Source organism: Micropterus dolomieu, linkage group LG13 (assembly GCF_021292245.1).
Source record: "Micropterus dolomieu isolate WLL.071019.BEF.003 ecotype Adirondacks linkage group LG13, ASM2129224v1, whole genome shotgun sequence".
Taxonomy (NCBI): domain Eukaryota; kingdom Metazoa; phylum Chordata; class Actinopteri; order Centrarchiformes; family Centrarchidae; genus Micropterus; species Micropterus dolomieu.
In genome coordinates this window covers 1,225,324-1,239,969 of record NC_060162.1, presented here as the reverse complement: position 1 = coordinate 1,239,969, position 14,646 = coordinate 1,225,324, and the positions used below count along the sequence as shown (strand labels likewise).

At 43.6% G+C, this 14,646-nt stretch overlaps 1 protein-coding gene across 5 annotated transcripts in view; it reads right to left on the bottom strand.

Annotated features, from left to right (window-relative positions):
• The window catches only part of LOC123981783 (NACHT, LRR and PYD domains-containing protein 12-like), a 109,926-nt gene extending 95,659 nt beyond the window's left edge, over positions 1-14,267 (bottom strand). For 4 of the 5 annotated variants that reach the window (XM_046066951.1, XM_046066953.1, XM_046066952.1 and 1 more), the window contains exons 1-3: positions 13,821-14,267; positions 9,315-9,550; positions 7,327-9,118 (exon numbers count right to left, since the gene is read on the bottom strand). In XM_046066951.1, coding sequence (XP_045922907.1) covers positions 7,327-9,118; positions 9,315-9,550; positions 13,821-14,233 — 2,441 coding nt within the window. In that variant the 5' untranslated portion in view covers positions 14,234-14,267. The remainder of the gene's footprint in view (positions 1-7,326; positions 9,119-9,314; positions 9,551-13,820) is intronic. The other variant, XM_046066954.1, reaches the window with a different exon arrangement.
• Positions 14,268-14,646: the final 379 nt, after the last annotated feature.

Below are 14,646 nucleotides of genomic sequence, written 5' to 3'. Positions count from 1 at the left end.
CTAAGGCTATACTTTTATATCTGATAAATGTCCTTAACTTGAATACTTAACAAATCAAGAGACAGTTATTTAACAACATGTTAAAGGAGTAACTACGTTTATACAGTCTTAGTACAGTTGCAACTGGCACTTTGAGGCTAACAGTAATACTTATGTGGCCCTTGGTGAATATGAGTTTGACACCCCTGCTGTAGCACGTCGGCTACATGCAGTAAATGTAACGTTATCATGTAACGAGCATGGATTAGTTCAACCTAGAGCTGATATAACTATAATTATAACATTGCAGTGGGAGTTTAACTGAGTTTCCAGCTCTGTCTGTTCTCCCTGTCTGTCTATAGCCGCTGTCACTCTGCCTTTTTTCTGGAGTGTTGTACCAATATGCGGCCCAGGGTAAACTAGTCTCACAGCGCCACCTACTGTTGTGAAACTGCTGCAGCAGATTTACCATTTTGTTTTACAAACCAAATTACTCATATAAACAGCAAAGACAGTCCTCAAAACATTTACAGCACAGACTCTTAAAGAAGACCTATTAAACTGCTTTTCCAGATCTATATTGTTGTTCTGTGGCTCCTGCATGGCAGCTTTGCATGATTCAAAGTTCAAAAAAATATTTTATTTATTATTATTATACTGACTCTTCGTGTAGGCCTTCATTTCAGCCTCTGTCTGAAACAAGCTGTAGATGCTCCTGTCTCTTTAAGACCCCCCCTCTCAAAGCCCACTGTCTTCTGATTGGCAAAGACCTGAAGCATGTTACCAGGCTGTTGTTGTTGCTGGGCAGAACAGGCAGACTGAGCCGTTGCAATGGGAGCACATGTCCATATGGAACACCAGCTCTGTCTGGCTCCGTATTAGTAGAACAGAGCCCTGGGATTTCTTTTAAATACTTTAACCTCATTTTTTTGAAGCTTTGGCCATGTTTAACATGAACATCCACCATTATAACATTGTAGATAAGTCATAAAATGGGGGAAAGCACAATAGGTCTCCTTTAATCCTCAAGTTTTCCTGCTGGATCAAGCTTCCATCATCCAAAGAAAGACAGATGATGATACTTGAAGAAACACAAGTTTGGCAAGTAAACAAACGATCATTCATCTTTTCAAAACGAACGACCTCTCGTAGGTCGTAGCTGAAGCAAGAAGCAACCTAACATTAGATGGCCAATGCTGGGCTAAACATGTTTGCTCACCACAGGTTAATAACCTATTTGCGTTCAGCGTGTCTTTGGCTTTAAAACTTCATAAAACAAGACCCAAACAAAGTTTATGATGAATGGCGGAGCAGCTGCTGGTGTTTGTTGTCCTCGCTCACGTGTGGTCGCGCGCAGCAGATGCTTCGTGTTACGTAGGCAGGTTATAGGTAACGGAGGCAGGGAAATAACGGCAAGCTCATCAGACGTTTCCTAAAAATAAACATTGTTCACGAGTCCCACACCTCAACTACGAGTCGAGTCTCAAGTCACTGTGTGTGCGACTTAAGGCAAGGCAAGTTTATTTGTATAGCACATTTCAACAACAAGGTAATTCAAAGTGCTTTACATAAACCATAAAAGCAACAAGGAAATATAAAAAAGTTTAAAAGCAACATAAAATATAATAAAAGTTAAAAAGCTAAAAACAAAAAAAAGAAACAGGACAGTTATAATAAAAAGAAAAATCTTAAATATTTAATTAAAAGCAATGGTAAAAAGAAAAGTCTTCAGTCTAAAAAGACTGTTTCAGCAGACCTGCAGTTATCTGGGAGTTTGTTCCAAATATACGGAGCATAATAACTGAATGCTGCTTCTCCTTGTTTAGTTTTGACTCTGGGACAGAAAGCGGACCTGCCCCAGACGACCTGAGAGGTCTGGATGGTTCGTAACGAAGCAGAAGATCAGAAATTTATTTTGGCCCTAAACCATTTAGTGCTTTATAAACTAACAGCAGGATTTTGAAATCAATTCTTTGACATACAGGAAGCCAATGTAAAGACCTCAGAACTGGAGTGATGTGATCCACCTTTTTGGTCTTAGTGAGGACTCGAGCAGCAGCGTTCTGAATCAGCTGCAGCTGTCTGATGGATTTCTTAGGGAGCCCTGTTAGGACACTGTTACAGTAGTCGAGTCGACTGAAGATAAATGCATGGATAAGTTCTTCCAGGTCCTGCTGAGACATAAGTCCTTTAATCATTGATATATTCTTCAGGTGATAGTAGGCTGAATTTGTAATTGTCTTAATGTTAATGTTAATGTTAAATTCAGGTCTGAGTCCATGACCACACCAAGATTTCTGGCTTGATTTGTGGTTCTTAACATTACTGATTGAAGTCGAGCACTGACTTTCGATCGTTCCTCCCTGGCTCCAGAGACAATAACTTCAGTTTTATCTTTGTTCAATTGAAGAAAATTATGGTAACATATTATGTCGTTTTTCATAATCTGAGCCAGTGGAAGCATGTAAATGTTAAACAAAAGAGGTCCCAGAATGGAGCCTTGGGGAACTCCACATGTCGTTTTTGTCAGCTCAGATGTGTGATTACCTATAAACACAAAGAAGTCCCTGTCCTTTAAGTAGGATTCAAACCAGTTTAGTACTGTGCCAGAAAGTCCAACCCAGTTTTCAAGTCTGTCTAGTAATATGTTGTGGTCGACTGTGTCATTGCAGCACTGAGATCCAATAATACTATAAGAGTGAAATTCTGCCACTGTCAGTGTTTAAATGGATGTCATTGAAGACCTTAACAAGAGCCGTCTCAGTGCTGTGGTGTGGTCGAAAACCTGACTGGAAGACATCAAAACAGTTATTTAGAGCCAAGAAAGCACTAAGCTGTTGAAAAACAGCCTTTTCAATGATTTTACTTAAAAATGGGAGATTTGATATGGGCCTATAATTGCTTATTAGTGAACTGTCTAGATTGGCTTAATGACTGCAGTTTTCAGGGCCTGTGGGAAGAAACCTGAGAGGACAGACATGTTGACAATTTGTAGTAGATCTGAGACCATGCATTTAGACACATTTTTGAAAAAACCTGTTGGCAGAATATCAAGGCAGCATGAGGAGGATTTCAGATGTTGTATTATGTCCACCAGGTTTTTATGGTTAATAGAATCAAATTATCTCATGCTATATGAATTGTTTTTAAGTGGACACAGGGCAAATTCATTGCAGGCCCTGGTGGATAGAAGTTCAGAGGCTACAGACACAGGAGGGTTGGTTAGCCTGTCGACAGCAGCAAACAGGGCACGTGCATTATTAATGTTTTTGGTGATGATGTCAGAGAAGAAGGACCGCCTTGAATTTCTCAGCTCTAAATTATAAATGTGAAGAATCTCTTTATGGATGTCATAATGAACCTGGAGATTTGTTTTCCGCCACCTGCGTTCAGCTTTGACACTTTTTGGTTGAGGTTTGTTGCTAATTCTCCCTTTTGCAGCTGTCCACGGCTGTGTCCTACCAAGAGCAGGGGTTGATGAGGCGCTCTGCCTGGATGATAATGCAGGCCAGCCAGTTGCATTGTGGTTCTGCCTGTTACTCATCCTCCCATTTCCCAAGGAAATGATTTACTCTTAGGCTTTGCACCAAGAGCGTTCCAGGGAGGACTCCTACTTTTAGATTTATTACCCAGTACACAGGCCACCTGCTTCTTGGTAGTCTTGTTGGTGCTAATTAGCCGTGTGTTAGCATGCTCTTGTCCACTGTTTTGGGTCCACCGTAAAGTGGTGTCATTCCCACAATGTCCATTCACTTCCACATTCACTTCTAACCTGTGGATCTTTGGACACAGTAATTTTCTGTAGAAGTTTGTAGAAGTCGTCCGTGGAGAAGGGGGGCATCTTGTTGCTAATTAGCATTAGCTATAGCTCCAGTCACTGCAGTACAGGCTAGTGCTATTGATAGGCCGCACTCGCGTAGAACTAAGATCATAAAAGTTTTTAAAATATGGCAAGAGCCTACTTTATCTGACAGTCCCAGTGATTTAAAAGTATCCAAGAGCTGCTGATTTCTAGTAGGGGGGAAAAAAGAGAGTTTAAGCAAAAGAATGCAAGGAGAGTCAAGAGCAAGCAGCAAAGCGTCTGCACTGTAAGAAAGCAGGAAGCAGGACTTAAGTCGCACTCCAGTCCGAGTCTCTAACTCGAGTCCCCATCTCTGGTAGACATTTGTAGTTTAACACATGTAGAACTCTTTCAAATTGTGTGTGTGTGTAAAGTGTGTATCTTTTTAATACTGATGCTTCAGCTTTACATTGCTTTACAGTGCTGATAATCACATCAGGGCCTGTACCACGAAGCAGGATTTGAGCTTATCGATGTAACTTCGGGGTTAACTCTGGGGTTTTCAGTACCACGACAGTGGGTTACTTCTTACCGGGGTAGATCGCCATGGTAACTTTTGCTGAATGGCTAACCTGCACTGGAGCATGTTAATTTCCAGATAGGAGATCAACTCTATAAAAACACCGCCTACTGACCAATCAGCTCTCTTGGGAAATGACATCAACATCTGTAGGAGATCCTACAGACTGGTTTATAGGCTGCCTTTATGTTTGCTGCGGTGATACAGAGAAGCTTTTGTATAGCGATATCATCCTACAGAGACTGACTGAAAGCCCTGTAAGCTAGACTACTTCTTATTGTAGATTTTATTCTAAATCTACTTACTTTCAACTTCTATTTGAGCACATTTTGTTGCTTTATGAAGCTAATTTAGAACAATGTTTGGAACATTTTTGAGTGTGTTAAATAAATTAATCTCATTTTTGAAGTGAGGGGAAGTGAAGAAAGTGAGTCACAACGACAACTTATTCAGTGGCTTTAAAACAGAGGTCACTAATAGGCGGACCCAGCCACTGTCTTCTCCGGACCGCCGACCTACAGCCAATTTATTATTGAGACTTACTACCTTGTGACGGAGTGTTTGTATTTTAACCCATGCAGCTTTTCTTGCATTTACTATACTGATTTAGCGGCCCAGGAAACTCAGAGACCAATCGCATGTGCTGTAATCATCTCATGTGACGCTGCTCAGCCAATCAAATCTGTGCATTCCGATGATTGCGAGTCATGTCCGCGAGATTCACCAGAGACGTTTTGGAAACACACGAATTGAGGAGACGAAAGAGAAAAGAGATTTCACATGGCTTTTAATCAAGAATGTACAGATTCTACATGTACATCGAAGCTTCCTTCCGGGCGGGGGTCCAGGCAGAGAGCACATGAGATGAGCGGTATTTCCGGAAGTGGAACTAAATCTAACATGTTATTAAATGTCTTCATTATGTTGTTGTTACACAGTGTGCATTTATATTAAATTAATTTGAACTACTCAAAACTATTCCCCTCTCCCTGAGAGCAGGGAGGTGGAGATCAACTTTCAACAGACGGCTACAGAGACCCCAACAGAATGGGGGGTGGAAAGGTCGCTTTCTCTAAGTGCTATTCATGAGCAGTTGATCGTAAAACTGGCCACATTTGACAACAGCCGAGATAAGTCTCTCAGTGCCTGACTGTTAAACTGACAAAAGGGACATTAACCAGCAATTAGCATTTCCCTGAACAGACTATCGGAACTGTCCTTGGAGGGGGACAGGAAATCCAAATCTGCCCCCCCACACACTTGTAACCGTGGTAACTGACCTTGCTCTGTGTATCATTACCCCATCAAAGGGATACCCCTCCACGCCTAAGTGACAAAATCCAGGACGGCCCTGAACTTTATGTAAACAAAGACCGCAGTCTCCAAAGACTCAAAACATTAACTGTTTAATTAAATCTTTTAGTTACTTGATTACATTTGCCTCTATTTGAGTAGTTATGATACCATGTTGTTGCTATCTGTTGTTGATATTAGTGCTGAAAAGAATCTAAAGAAGTTACTTTGGCAGTGTTTTTATTTTCAGCAAGATTAAGGACACTCCTTCATCTTATGTGTAACCAATGCTTGTTCACAATACTTTCTCACACAATTCCTTTAGTAATGATGATAAAGAAATGTCATCTATACTCTATTAATTGCCGGCTTTAATTTAAGGCTGAATAACTAAATTCCCCATTTCCTAAGGAAAGATTGTTTTGGATTAATCTAAGCTTTCCTCATGTAACCTGAGCTCCCCCAAGTGTACGAAATAAGTATTACATACCATCGTCGGAAATGCCGTTAATGTATAAATGTCACTCTTATCATGAACAATAATCTGACAATTGTTTTCCTGTTACCAAATGCTTAACTTAGAACAGTACAACTGTTTGACCATTGAGGTTTGATTGTGGAAAAACAGATTTTCTTTTCTTTTATAGATATTAAAAGTTTAGAAAGGTAGTCCCTCGGGAAACCGGAAATGCTCCCGGTCGGGAACAAAGGACTGCCCTTTGGGGAACCACGCCCCAGACAACAAAAGAGTGACACACGACATCGCCTGCTCTCTTCTCTTCTCCTCGTGCTCTTGTCTTCTGCTCTGCTCTCTGGACGCTTCGGCACTCGTCTGGCGTGCCTCTCCAGACAACGCCCTAAGAATTCCCACTAGCGCAGCGAAGTCTTTGTTTCGCTTGAAGCTACACACGCGAAGTGCCGCGACATCAATTTTCCCTCGTTAACAGCAACTTTATTTTCTTTCTTTCTTTTGTTTTGTTAAAGTTATCAGTCCGTTAAGTTACACTGGTCTAATTCAGGAACGACCAAGTTCCCCTTTTAAGCTTTTTCGTCGAGCTAAGCCCACGGAGATCGGACGACGCCACGTGGCTCACCAGCAACCACAAAGGACGACTTAAACCTGACCCGAGACAGGGTTGGGAAGGCCCCCACTGCAAGTTTCTTCCATAAGCCTTTCAGAGATGGACCCCGGAGAAATTCCCTGGCAGAGAAAGCAACTGGCCGACAGCTTTAAGTTGTCCTAACTGAGAACGCATGGACTCTGCCAGTGTGAGGCCGTTTACCATCAACCCGGCGGAAGAAACACAAGCAGTAAGACCAAAACCCTACATTCTGTAGCATTTAGCCATGCTACATAGACTACGTCTCCCTACAAGTGTCCAGCAGCTGTGTTACTTAGACCATGCTGTATTTGTCTTAATATTACAGGTGGCTCTTTGTTTACAAAATGTGCCGCTCTGCTGCCAGTAGACTTGTTCATGTCTTTAATTGGTCATTTCCTGCTAACAACGCCTCTTTTATGTGTACGTGCTCACGGCTGGATTGGGAAACCCCAGGTTGACTTACCGAGTTCATAACCACCTTCGTGTGACCGCTCATCCTAATACCGATTGTTAGGGTCAGTGAAACCAGATAATGGAAAGATATCCTGGGAATGTTAAACTTGCTTGGTGGCATAGGCCCCTGGACTTACCGAGCCTTTCTGCAGTTCCTCACAGCTGGAATCAGTCTCAGTCGTCCCTGGTCTGATGTGTTGTACTTCTTCAGGTCCAACTCATCCAGAACCTCCTCTGACATCTGCAGCATGTAGGCCAGAGCTGAGCAGTGGATCTCTGAGAGTTTCTTCTCTGATCTGTTCTCTGACTTCAGGAACTCTTGGATCTCCTGATGTACTGAGTGGTCATTCATCTCCGTCAGACAGTGGAAGATGTTGATGCTTCTGTCAGGAGAGATCTTATTATTGTTCATCTTGTTCAGATTGCTGATGGCTCTCTGGATGATTTCTGGACTGTTGTCTGTCTGACCCAGCAGGCCTCTTAAGAGTCTCTGGTTGGACTCCAGAGAGAGGCCATGAAGGAAGCGAACAAACAGGTCCAGGTGGCCATTTTTACTCCTCAGGGATTTCTTCATTGCTCCCGTCAAGAAGAAATCCAGGGTTGAATCATCTTGTTTTTTACCCAGGAAGTCCTTCAGTACCTTTGAGTTCCTGCTGGTGTAACAGTAGAACATGTAGACTGCAGCCAGAAACTCCTGAACACTCAGATGAACAAAGCAGTAGACTGTTTTCTGGAAGATCACACTCTCTCTTTTGAAGATCTCTGTACAAACTCCTGAGTACACCGAGGCCTCTGTGACATCAAGACCACACTGCTCCAGGTCTTCTTGGTAGAACATGATGTTTCCTTTCTGCAGCTGTTCAAACGCCAGCCTCCCCAGCTTCAGAAGAACCTCCCTGTCAGCCTCCGTCAGCTCCTGTGGACTCGTCTCATGTCCCTCATCGTACTTCTGCTTCTTCCTCTTTATCTGAACCAGCAGGAAGTGTGAGTACAGGTCAGTCAGGGTCTTGGGCAGCTCTCCTCTCTGCTCTGTAGTCAACATGTGCTCCAGAACTGTAGCAGTGATCCAGCAGAAGACTGGGATTAGACACATGATGTGGAGGCTCCTGGAGGTCTTGATGTGTGAGATGATTCTGCTGGACAGCTCTTCATCACTGACTCTCCTCCTGAAGTACTCCTCCTTCTGGGCGTCATTGAAGCCTCGTACTTCTGTTACCCTGCCGACACACGAAGGAGGGATCTGATTGGCCGCCGCAGGTCTGGAAGTTATCCAGACGAGAGCCGAGGGAAGCAGATTCCCCTCGATGAGGTTTGTCAGCAGCAGGTTGACTGATGACTTCTGTGTGACATCAGACACAACCTCACTGTTGTTGAAATCCAATGAAAGTCTGCTTTCATCCAGGCCGTCAAAGATGAACAACAGTTTCCAGACGGCGAGCTTCTCTGCTGGGACCTTCTGTAATGTTGGATGGAAAACGTGGAGCAGCGTGAGGAGACTGTGCCGCTCATCTTTGATCAAGTTCAGCTCCCTGAACGAGAGCAGAACCAGCAGACCGACATCTTGGTTTTCCGAGCCCTCTGCCCAGTCCAGAGTGAACTTCTGCACCGAGAAGGTTTTTCCAACGCCAGCGACGCCGTTGGTCAGAACCACTCTGATGGCTCTCTGTTGGCCAGGTAAGGCTTTAAAGATGTCCTGGCACCTGATTGGAGTGTCATGGAGGGTCTTCTTCTTGGAAGCTGTCTCAAGCTGCCTCACCTCATGCTGGGTATTAACCTCTTCACTCTGTCCCTCTGTGATGTAGAGCTCAGTGTAGATCCTGTTGAGGAGGGTTCCACTTCCTGTTTCATCACTTCCTTCAGTCACACGTTCACATCTCCTCCTCAGACTGATCTTATGTTCATCTAAAACCTCCTGCAGACTGCCATCCACTGTCACAGAAGAAAGAATCATTAGTAGGAATTATTCATTAGCACCAACATAAAAACAACCAATAAGAAAAATGAATCCTATTGAAAATGTTTCTGATTGGCTGAGACAGCAACATTTTAAATGCTGCGAGGCAAAGAAAGCCAAGAATCCTGTTTTCAGACATGAGGACATCAGCAGACAGATGGACAGTCTTACTTTGTACAGAGCTGCTCTGACTGGCTGTCTGCAGTCCAGCTCTGGATCTGGATCTTTTTCCACACTGGGGACAGGAGGAGTGTCCTGATGAAGCAGACTGGTCCCAGTATGAGGCGATGCACCGTCTGCAGAACCAGTGTCCACAGCTGGTAGAGACTGGATCCTTCAGGACGTCCTGACACAAAGCACAGCAGGACGGCTGCTCCTCCACAGAAACATGACTCCTCTTCCTCCCTCTGTGAAGACATGTTGTCATGGTTTAGGCTTTTATTATTTCCTGTTATTTTTTGTTAACTGCTTCCTTTTGTCTTTGTGTTTCCTGTTTTACTTTGGTATTTTCCTCTCATCTCGTTTCGGTTCACTTCACTTCCCCCTTGTTTGATTTTCTGCTCCTCCCTGATTAAGTTCACTTGTGTCTCATTATCTTGTGCTCATTTAGTCTTGCTGTTCCCCTCTGTCTTTGCTTGTTTCTCAAGGGAATTTGTCTGCAGGTCAAGCCCTATCCTACGTGTTAGTTTCCTCCTGGACTGTGTATTTCCTCGTGCTGTTGGAATGCCTGTTTCTGGACTTTAGATTTTGATTCTTGCATGCTCCCTACTGGTGTCTGAACAGTACATACTCTGCCTCTGCTGTCTGCATTTGGGCCCAATCTCATGTGTTCCTGCTCCTCTATAAGAAGTTACTGTGTGATACATTTGTTTAGATCTAAAACGATTTGTTGCTTGCTGATTAAAATATCCAGATTTGACCGACACTGTGTGTAGAAGCTCATGGTCACAAAGAACAGTACAAGTGTTGTTACTTTTCTGTTTGAACTCAGCTTTCTGTCTATAATGAAGATGATCTTTATTCTTCTTTATTTCAACACTCCTACTGACCGCGTTGTGTTAAAGAGAGAGTATGCTGCTTCCTAGGGGTTTGTCACATATCTAAGTTAATTCCAAACCTCAGTGATAAAATCCTCTTCACAAATAAGGAATTGTAATGTAACTTGAATGAATCTCAACAGTGCGACCACCAGGTGCTGCTGGCTGCTGTCCGGTCCAGTGCACAAGTCAAACTGGTCTCTGTGAGTGAATTATTGTAGAAGCAGGTGTACAATGACCACAAACCTCTCAAAGACATTTTCAAAGATCCCTGCTCTCATTCAGAGAATGTGCCTGCAGTGGTAAGATATCAGTGTCAAGTACTGGAGGGAAAGCCATGGAGCTGCCTGACACACCATCACGAGCTCAACTGACCTGCAACACACCAGAGCTGGATGGATTGGAGTGTGCTGCTATGCTCAACTATGTCTCAGTAAGTGAAAAAGACAAATACAGAGCTTCAGGACTGCACAAAAGGGGGAGCTAAGTCTGCTGCAGCACATAGTCCACCAGGGTTGGTCAGAGCACAGGAGAGATGATGCTGATCAGACATATTGCCAGTTAACAGTGTGTGATGGAATACTGTACAAAGGGCTGCGCATAGTGTTGCCCCCCCACCTTGCAATACCACGTTAGGGCTCATACACCAGTCTCACCTGGGGATTGTGAAAAGCAAGCAGAGCCCATTTATCCAGGTATGAGTGCTGAGATAGAAGACATGCTGAGGTGTGCAGTGTCTCAAAGTCAGGCTGCAGCCGTATTCAGGCAACACAAGTCACTTCACACATGACGGGCTGTTAACTGAACTCAGCTGAGTCTGCACCAGCGGCGTTGCCAGGCTCTTGAAACATTACGGCTTAGCCCGGACCTGAAATGTTTTCACCCGATATGTTTTTCTCCTGTAATATCATCCCTGCTGAGTCATAATTTAGTCTTCCCTCCTCTTTGTGTCTTTGTTTGGGGAAGTCCATCCATCCATCGTCAACCGCTTATCCTGCGTACAGGGTTGCGGGGGGGCTGGAGCCTATCCCAGCTGACATTGGGCGAAAGGCGGGGTTCACCCTGGACAGGTCGCCAGTCAATCGCAGGGCTGTTTGGGGAAGTAACTTCTTTAAATGTGCATGTGGCTCCTTTTCACCTCAATGAGAAATTTATTAATTTTAATTCAGTTAGAAACTCCTGGACTTAAATAGCTCCTGTGTTTAAGCAGCTTTTCTCATGTTCAAAACTTTTTGCATATTCAGAATCTCTACCACATACACTAAAGTATTGGGACACCCTTCCGAATCATTGAATTTAGGGTTTCTATCAAGCATCTAGGCATGCAGACTGCTTCTATAAACTTTTGTGAAAGAATTAGGTGTGGGGGGGGGGGGAAGTGGATACAGCATAGTATTGCGATATTTTCCGTGGCAATATTGTATCAATACACAGACGTCAAGTATCAAACTTAAAATATAAGAATTGTACATGAGAATTTTACTTTTTGGTAAAAAAAATTTTTTTTTAATCACTTGCTTTTTCAGTCCACGAGAAAAAGAGTTTTCCTTTGGGGACACAATTTGAAGTTGGACAAGGTAATAAATTGCAACATATCGCAATATGTTTCAATCAATCAATAATATCGTATCATGCCATATGTATCGTGATAATATTGTATCACGGGGTGTCTGGTGATCCCCACCCTTAAAAAGAATGGGTTGCTTTCAGGAGCATAGTGAATTCAAGCGTGGTACCCTGATAGGTTGCCATCTGTGCAATAAGTCCATTTGTGAAATTTCCTCACTATTAAATATTCGACGGCCAACTGTTAGTGGGATTATAACAAAGTGGAAGCGATTGGGAGCAACAGAAACTCAGCCACGAAGTGGTAGGCAACATATCCAAAGAAGGTTAAAGTCAAGGGCAACTGGACTTGGCTGAAGATACTAGAAGACGTTGTGTCAGAACTTCTTCAGTTCTGAAATGACCAGTAGGGAAACAGCTATTTAACCTCCGTGAGAACATTTTCCAGGATCATCGATACCGCTGGTTCGTTAGTGCTCCTGGCTGTGGTAACGACAGTCATTATGGTTGTTAGAACCACGTATGACAAGTCTGAACGACCATCAGCGCAGACTGCGAGCCAGGCCTTCTAGTCCAACACCTGTGCCTGACCCCACAAATGTGCTAGAAGAATGGTCAACGATTCGCATGGACACACTCCTAAACCTTGTGGACTGCCTTCCCAGAAGAGTTGAAGCTGTTATAGGTGTAAAGGGTGGGCCAACTCCATATTAAACCCTACAGATTAAGAATGGGATGTCATTAACCTTCACGTGCATGGAAAGGCAGAGACCCCAAACTTTTGGCAATATAGTGTAGCTGTGTTCTGACACATCCAGAAAAAAAGTTGCAATATTTTGAGAAACAAAGTTGTAATATTACGAGAATAAAGCAGTCTAATGAGAATAAAGTCATACTATTTTAACGAACTGCCCTATATTCTGCTGATTATTTAGTTATTGCTCTGCTGATATGTTAGTATCCCCTTCAGACCTACTGGATGAGAGAAGCGCACTGCTCTTCATCCGAGGTGGAAAACCGAAGCTGAAAACACTTGTGATCATACATAAATTTCACCACAAATTCACACAAATGTTAACTTCAGCACCTCAGATCAAGTGCAGCTCACAGCAGCTGCAGAGGGAAGCATCCTGGAGCAGAGACACAGTCAGGAGATGTCTCCCTCACTACCGGGCGACGCATCAATTTCATTTCCTGAAAAACTCCTGGGCTGAGGCCAAGCTCAACTTTCTATGCCATAATCACCATACGTGGCAGGGGGGGTGAAACCCCCTCAAAGACTGGATTTGTAACTTTCTACAAGTTAAAAATTGAAATAAAATTCAGCAGACTGAAACAGTTCATTGAACAAGTCTACCACTTCATTGGTTGGTCAAAATGCCAATATAATGTTTACATAATATTTAGAAGTGGTGGCCGGGGTAAGTAAGATAATATTGGCCTAGTAATTCACACTATCGCATTGTTGCTCAGTTGTGATAGTGTGTATTAAACTTAAGAAAGGGAGATGTAATGTATTCTTACAGCACAAGGAGCACGGTTGTAGAAAACAGTCCATGTTCTCTGTACTCCCCGGCCACTGTACCTCACCCACAGTGTGCAGCGGCACAATGAAGCCGCACAGTGAGCACCTCACGTCTCCTTCGTTCAGTCACGGTAGCAGCATTTTACAATTACGTCCTTCACTGTTTTAAAGTCACTCTGGGCAGCTTAGCTTGAGTTAGTTAGCTTTGAACTGAGCTTAGAAGTGGTCTAAACACACAGCATGTAACAGCGGTGTCACAGGTTCAAGTTCACACGTAGCCTTGTTTTGTATGTCACTGTGTTCTGTGTTTTTTTGGGGGGGGGCACCCAAAGGGTACAGGACCAGTACTCTGGAGGTTCTCCTTTGGACCAGTCACTCTTCATAGACACACAGCTGGATCCTCCAGCTGTGGATCATGAATGAATGAATGAATGAAACCTTTATTTGTCCCACAGTGGGGAAATTGCAAGAAATTGGAGCAAGATGATGTAAAACCTCCAGCTTGTCGTTCACCCCATTTAAGCACTCTTTAAGTTAACAGTCTCTTACTTTGTGTCTGAGGGTCCAGGTTCAGTACTGAAGTCTGGAGGAATTCCTCCTTTGGACCAGTCACTCTTCATAGACAGACAGCTGGATCCTGTGTCTGAGGGTCCAGGTTCAGTACTGAAGTCTGGAGGAATTCCTCCTTTGGACCAGTCACTCTTCATAGACAGACAGCTGGATCCTGTGTCTGAGGGTCCAGGTTCAGTACTGAAGTCTGGAGGAATTCCTCCTTTGGACCAGTCACTCTTCATAGACAGACAGCTGGATCCTGTGTCTGAGGGTCCAGGTTCAGTACTGAAGTCTGGAGGTTCATCTTTGGACAAGTCACTCTTCATAGACAGACAGCTGGATCCTGTGTCTGAGGGTCCAGGTTCAGTACTGAAGTATGGAGGTTCATCTTTGGACCAGTCACTCTTCATAGACAGACAGCTGGATCCTGCTGACTCTGCTCTCTGTCTGTTGGACTGAACTCTGCAAACACCAAGATATTTTTATTCAGATCACATGAATCCTTGATATATTCTCTGATGAAGCCATTCAGGAAGCTCTAAACACACAAACTGCTGCTGCTGTGGATCATTAGGAGCTTTAAAGTTTGTATTGGTCCTCTTAGATCAGATTCCAGCTCCTCTAGGTGACTGACAGCTGCACAGATACTAAGAGGAAGACGGCACCAATGATTTCTCTTTGTCTGTGGCACAAATGTAGAAATAAAGCAATACAGGCCAGAAAAAAAAGGCAAACATTGTTTATACAATATGCACATAGCATGGAGAGAGAGAGAGGGAGAGAGAGAGACAGAGAGAGAGAGAGAGACAGAGAGAGAGAGAGA